At 33.2% G+C, this 7,636-nt stretch overlaps 1 protein-coding gene across 1 annotated transcript; it reads right to left on the reverse strand.

Annotated features, from left to right (window-relative positions):
- Positions 1-4,388: 4,388 nt before the first annotated feature.
- On the reverse strand, positions 4,389-5,915 carry LOC111373077 (uncharacterized protein At3g28850-like). Its single transcript, XM_022995546.1, has one exon. The coding sequence runs from the start codon at positions 5,913-5,915 to the stop codon at positions 4,698-4,700; it is 1,218 nt and encodes a 405-aa protein (XP_022851314.1). The 3' UTR covers positions 4,389-4,697.
- Between the last annotated feature and the right edge of the window lie 1,721 nt (positions 5,916-7,636).

Raw genomic sequence — 7,636 nt, forward strand, 5'->3', positions numbered from 1 at the left:
TATATAAAACAAGGTTTTGATCTTTCCACACCATATTAGTCATTTTTTCCCCCCAAAGATTGGCCTTTCGTCCTAGAACTCCACATTATATTACAGTCTCTACTCAAACGGATACATCTCCGTGATTTATGTTTGGAGACGTTTTAGTTTCAATGATTTGCTTTGGATCTTTGTTTATTGTTGTCTGATTATTGATGCCAAGAACCAATTAGGTAAAATGAAAAATAATAATTAAAGAGTGATTAATCCTTTTTACCTTTTTCTTTCATTTTGCTTTTCTCAAAAAAAGAAAGGAAAAAAAAGGAAAAAATTATGGATTTATTCTCGTATTTTATTTAACATAATTTTTTTATGCCAATGTGGATCAATTTAAATGTGCTTTGAATAGTTTAAGAAGTAGAGTGTTGAAATATGTGACTTAATAAATGCAATCATCTTACATTAAGAATGAAGAGTGAATTTGACTCAAATTTTAAGTCAAACCCAGTCTCTATTGGAGCTCACTTTTAAGCATTAAGAGTATATTCAAGAAACTTTTTATTTATAAAAAGTATCTTATGTATTATAGAGAGTATCTATATATTATTAAATTTTGAGAATCAAAATTTTTATACACTTCAACAAGCTCTCTATTTTGACTTTTAATTTTTTCTTTTCTCAAGAAACATTAATTGATATCTCTTCGTATTTTATTCAATATAATCTTTCATATACCAATCGACCAACCTATTTAAATGTGGTTTAAATAGGGTAAGAAGTACATTATTAAATGTGATTTATTAAATGTAATTATTGTACATTAAGAATAGATAATGAATTTGGCAAACATACTCTCTATTTTAAAAAGTTAAGATACAGAATCAATTGAAACTTATTTTTAAGCATTAATTTTATAAAATAGATAGTATTTTGTATTTAGAGAATCTCTTTATTTCAGAAATGATTTTCTAAGCACCGGTGACATGACACATTATTTAATTAGTGAATCATTAAATACATGAGACTTACCATTAACTTATTTACCAATTAAATGATGTGTCATGTCACCGGTGTTTAAGAGATCATTTCCTCTCTTTATTTTGCTTTCTCAAGAAACATTTATTGATTTCTCCTCATATTTTAAGTTAACATAGATGTCAATTGCCAATCAATTATTAAATATCAGTGGCTGTATTGTGTAAAACAGATGACCCTGAAATGTTATAACATATAAAAGAGTTTTGAGTATCCCAAATAGTTGTGGGACATCTCTATAATTATAGGCAATGATGCAAGAAAGTGATGTGGTCATCCTCTAGGAAAATTGCTTGCACCAAACAATGTGATATCAGACCAAAATTATGTTGATTCATTCTTTTGCTTTTTATTTTTAAATTTTGCTACATTCGTTAAAATGGTATGAATAGAAGTTAAAATTTTGTTGTCATGCCCCCATCAACACTTTCTCGCTTGAACTTGTCGCAAGGGGTTTGCCTAGTGCGGTTTACTTGGTTGGCGTGGTTTGCAGGTAATTGCGTCAGCCTAAGGGTTTACCCAGTGCGCACTCGAAAGGTAGCGGTTGCGTGTTCCCTTATCATATAATAAAATAAAATAAAAATTAAAAATTATGCTGTCATGCACATCCAATTCTTTACTTATAGGATTCCTCTCCATTTGGCTGTTCTTGTACTTTTTTCAAAAAACTTAACCCAAAATGAAGTAGGACAAATCATTTTATCACCGCTAACATTAGCTTTTTCACCAACAAGAACCAAAACAATAATACACGTTCTTTTTAGCCTTCATGGCATGACGTAGTGGTAAAGCAAGATGGTTCATTACGGATTATCAAATGTTCGAATCCTTGCGACAGCTGAAAGGTAACATTTATGTTGAAAATCAGATGTCTTATAAAGACAAAAGTGATGGTGCAATTTATCACCACTTCGGTGTTCTGAATGCATGTTGTAAAGGGAGGTCCATAGGAAGGAGAGTCGCTCCCAAAATGCCCCGCCTACAACATCCGATTTACCTGGGTGGCGAAACAGGGAGAAAGCCACCTCTCTTCAAGATGAGTTGGGCGAAACTTGGATACTTGATTCATAAAAAAAAAAAATAATAATAATAATAATACACGCTTTTCATGGGCTATCTGTTGAATGTTCAAATTGGGGGCAGAAATTTGGTAGTTTTGATCTTGTTTCATAATTATATGCTGTGATTGATTTCCTTGTTTCCTAGAATGTTTTTAATTTTTGTGGGTGGCGGTGGGGTGGGCAGTATTAGTGACTACGTGCAACATCATTCATTATAGAATTATGCTAAGTGTACATGTCACGGTTTACATTTTTGTGTGTATTCCATTGTATTTCAAAAATTGTAGGTTGGGAAAGTGTGTTTTTATTAAAAACTGTCCAATCATATATCATTACATGGCACAATGTCAACAAGGATGTATATGTAGCACGATTATTCATTATAATTGTATAACGTTGTAATAATGATGATGAAAAAGTGATTAGCTGTTTGAGTTCCTGTTGATTGTGCATTTGTCTTTGCGGCCACCAACATATGGAAAAGAAGCTACACAGGGCATGGATATGATTACCTGATGGAAGGATTGGATATGTCCTGTAAATACAATAATTTTAGGACTAACATTTGCTTGCACTTTGATATACTTTTAATCTGTGTAATAAACTTAAATCACTGAACGTAAGCTTGAATAAATTGAAGGCTGAAACTTGTGAAACGTAAATCTGAAATTTCCACACATTAAACACAGGACTTTGGTTGTGTTTTGGAGGTTATTGGCTCCTTGAAAACCAGAATTTGGTAGAGTCGGATAAGATTTCCTCGAATTAATTCAATAGCAAATTTAGTCTGTTTTGGCATTGAGACTCTGCCTGATTATGTCGTACAATAAAACAAGTGGATGAATTAGTTATGCCGAGGTTTGAGTTCAGCCTAGGTGGTCGAAAGCAGCTTTCATTAACTGAGAACAGCTTTTAAATGGAAGGCAAGGCTTTCTCCTGAAAGGCAGGATATTTCCTGGAAGGCAGGAATTCCTTGAAAGGCAAGAAGCATATATGGGTTTGATTCGCTCGGCACTTTGGTAGTTCAGTTAGGGGACTCTTGGACCCTGGTCAGTTTGGGGCATAATCCGCGGTTTACCTGGTCTGCGTGAAGAGGGGCTGGATCGTAGACCCCAGGATTAGTAGCTGTAAAGTGGACACCTGGATATCAAAAAAAAAAAAAAATTATGAGAGACTATTGCCATTTTCTTCCTGATTCTTGGGATTGACCCATTTTGCTACTGGGATACAAGAGAATTTGATAAGAATAAGGTGACAATTCTCTTTACCGATGAACGTTCTTAATTAATCTAACCAGGGCAACAATGTCACTTCATGAAATGATGAAGTTGACAGAGTTTGTTGCCGGGGTATGAATGAGGGGTTACATTAAGCCCATATTTGGTATGCATTAAAATTCAGATTTTAAATTAACAATTTTTTAATCATCATTCTATCAATTTTTATCAAAATTTAATAAAAATTTGATTTTATTTCCTGCCAAACTTGGCCTAAAGTTTTACATTAAGCTAAAGTTGCATGATTTAGCTTAGTGCTCCCTTTTTTATTTGCACTAATGGTATCCAATTTTTGCTCGTTGTCGTGCTTTGTTTTCATTTTTTTTCCTGTTCCATTTTAATCAACGACTTTTATTCATTAATTTTCTCAATGATGATTCTTATCTAAAATATCCGTTAAGTGGGCATGGTATGAAATGGTTAAAAGGAACGTACAAAAAGCAGACACTAATAAAAATTTGAACACAAACTGTAATCAAAGACAATATTGGACTCGTGATGAAAGGTTGATGATAAAAATGTGACGAAGAAAAAGGTGGGGGTCATAAGAGAAATAATGACCAAAGGTTGTGGAACTTCAATGCTATTAAAATATATTGCAATAAAAAAACATTGTATCAATAAAATTACCGTTATGAATTCTGACGATTAAACTCAACTACCGTTCCAATTGGCTAATTTTGATTGAGGGGCTGTTTGGGCCCGATTTTTTCACCCAAAAAATTGATTTTTTGACCATTATTTTATTATTTCAGTCGTTATATTCGACTTCTTCTCTCACAGGTGGATCTCACTTTTCTCCTAACGGTAAAAAAATCAATTCTCAAAATCACTCCCAAACAGGCTCTGAATTTATCAATGCATGGCAATTATGAATATAGAATGATCATCTGGAAAATCACTTTTACTTAACAGTAAAGTAAGTGAAAAAATAATTTTGATAATCATTTTAGTATAAAAATGGTACTCTGTTTCCGCTTCTTCTATCATCACATAAATGTAGAATTTGACCTTATAGATAAAACTTCAAATGATGTATGGAGTTTATCATTCATTCCAAAACCGCAAATTGTCAATGGAACAACATTCCAAATATTCCACACTTCTCAAAAAACAATACAACAAAAACCACAGACAAAATATACAGGACAACAATGGAGCAAACTACCCACAATTTAAACCTTAATATCCACGATACATGCCTGATGCTCTACTCGATAGGGGAACTAAATCCATTTTTAGAATCCCGTCTCTATAACGAAAGTCCTGAGTTCAAATTTCACTAATAAAGAATAGAAATCAATGTAGGAAAGTTGATCTACTGAAAGCTTGTTAACTTACATAATTAACAACACACTGGACACTGAATCAATCCATTCTCATTGCATTCACTGCACTTGACAGTCTTCTTCCTTCCCTCATCCAATACCTTACAGCTGCCATAGCACCTCGTGCACATCACGAACCGGAACCCGCCACATCTGCGACACCCGGCAGCTGCCCGGGGGATTCCGTCGAACAAAATTTCCAATTTACCCTCCTCATCCAGCTTTGCTATCTCATCAACCCCACTAATCAACCTTCCCTTCACAAACACTAATGGTACTTTGACATCTTTTGTACCAATTAGACCTCTTAGTTCTTCCTTGAAAACTGCGTGCATCGATATATCGCGCTCAAGCATTTGAACATCGTGCGATTCGATGATTGATCGAGCCTTGTTACAATCCTCAAAGGTCTTCCTAATGCCCCTCAATGTGGTGGTGTATATGATAACTGCATTTTCACCTCCTGGTGGGCATTTTTCGCTGAATGATTCAAGAATGGACTCTGAATCCTGGAATCTCTTCCATTTTCGAGTAATGTATGTCGATGAAACAATCTTCTTCACCATTTCTTCCTCTTTAGATCCCTCTTTTTCTAGAGATGCCACTGGTTCTGGATTAAACAGTGGGCCTAAACTCCTCCTTGATGAAACCCACAACCTTGGTGAAGGTTTCCTCGAATTCTCCTTCAAACTATTGCATTCTTTCAGCAATGTTTTAGGGCTATTTTCTGTTGATCCGATAACTCTTTCCTTATTCTCTTTTCCTCCAAGTTTCTTAAACTTCATCGGAGAACCCATTTGATTCAAGAACTTTAAGGGGCTTCTTCCATCAAGAAAAATTCTTGATTTTGGGCTTCTCTTGGATCGAACAGAACCTGGACCTTCTTCTTCAAGCCCTTCCATAAGCTCCCAAGTATTTATAATCTCCGAAGGTTCTTCACGAGGCGGTGATTTCTTCGCTTCAACCACAAACTTTTCGATGCTTTCCTGCAATTCTTGTTGCTGATTTTCTTCAAATAACTGATGAGTTTCTTTGTCAAGTTTGAGAGCACCATAGGTACTTGAAGTTAGAGAAACCACATGGTTTGAAAAATCTCTATTTTCATGTAGATTGTCTCGCTCGATTTTTTTTTGTTTTTTGTTGAAAATAGATATTAATATATGACTTATAGGACATTTACATATAGTTAAGCAATCATTCCCTTTTTCATTTATTTCGAGAAAAATGTTGATCATGTCGGTATAAATTAATTACAACGATCATAATGGAGTATACGTGTTAGAGTATTGTTAAATCTAAATTGTCGATGGTCGATCATCGACAGCCTACATGTCAATTGAGTGATTTGATATCTTAAATGGATCCATATCATTTTATTTAAGAGGTCCAATCACCTATGCATTTGTTAGGTGATTTAATTTGAATTACTTCTGGTCAAACATATCAATTGAATGTTTACATCTCAAATGGATATATATCCTTATATTTAAGAGGTTTAAACACTTATTGCCTTTGGTAGGTGCTTAGTTTTAATTAATTATAGTCAAACATACATTTTATAAGACTCACAATTACTATCTATTTATTATACATACATTTCATAGGATTCGTAATAACTTATAATCACTTCAATTTTAATTTTACTCACCTAACAAACATGCACTTAATTGAATACGTTGAGAATACTAATTGTGTACGTTAATTTATAGGTCAGGATCATTGATATCTAATGAAATTAATTGGGGACTATATTGCAACTACGATAGTGGATTAGGGATGAACAACACATTTTTTCCTAATTAGAAAGAGAGAGAATAAATATTGCTTTCTTCGAAAAAGGACATTGATGTTTGACTTGTATAACGTGTACATGTAGTCAAATGTTTATTGTGTTTTTCATTTATTTCGAGAGAAATGTTGATCATATCAGCATACATCAAGTACTATTGCAAAATTTAAATTTATTTTGCTTTTCGTTATTAAAATTATTTAAAATTTGAATTTTGCAACAAAACACACGATAAATTAGTCGTTAAAATAAAATTAATCCAAATTTTAAAACTGAATTTTGATTATATCCTAATTTATTAGAAGATATTTTTCAATATTCAGTAGTCAAAGAGACGCTTTTCAAAATTTGGTGGCCAAAATTTGACCACATCATAATCCAGTGAGCAATAAAAGACTTTTTAAAGTTTAGTTAGTAATCGAAGACGTCTTTCAAAGTTTAGTGACCAAAATTCGACCAATTCAAAGTTTAACGGCATGACAAGACACCACATATGCATTTTGTTAGTTACGTCACCAATTTCGTTAAAAGTTCAAAATGAAAATTATACTAGTAAATAACGTTTAATGTTTGAATAAGTTGGGAGGTCAAAACTCAATATCTTAAATTTCAGTTAGCAGTCAAAGACATTGACTTAAATTCAGTGACCATTGGAATAATTAACTTGCAGATTCTATGACAGTGGGGGTGGTGGAGACGCGGGTAAAGGTGGAGAGGTGTATTTCTAGGGTTGGACAACTCCCAAACCGAACCGAACCGAATCGAACCCTACGGTTCTTCTCAAATTAAATACCAGAACGGGTATTTGAATCAAGAACCGATGGGTACGGTTCGTTTCTGGTTCTAGGCCAAGACCCGAAGAACCAAATCTCCTTAATTTTTTTAATTTATTTATTTTAAATAAGCAGAATTATTTTATTTTTTCTAAATAAATTTGTTAACTAGTTAATTTAGTTCAAACCACAAAATATGATTTTTCTATTTCTAATTTTTAGTTCAAAATTAACTTAATCAAATTGACCTCAATTTTATCCAAATCTGTTACTCTACCATAGTGTTGTTTCTATTGGAAAAAATCGAATTAAAACTCTACAACATCTCTCTTAATTATTTTGAGCTCACTATCTTTCTCCTTCTGTGATTTTAATAATCAAATTTATGAAGAAT

The sequence above is a fragment of the Olea europaea genome, chromosome 2 (assembly GCF_002742605.1).
Source record: "Olea europaea var. sylvestris chromosome 2, O_europaea_v1, whole genome shotgun sequence".
NCBI lineage: Eukaryota > Viridiplantae > Streptophyta > Magnoliopsida > Lamiales > Oleaceae > Olea > Olea europaea.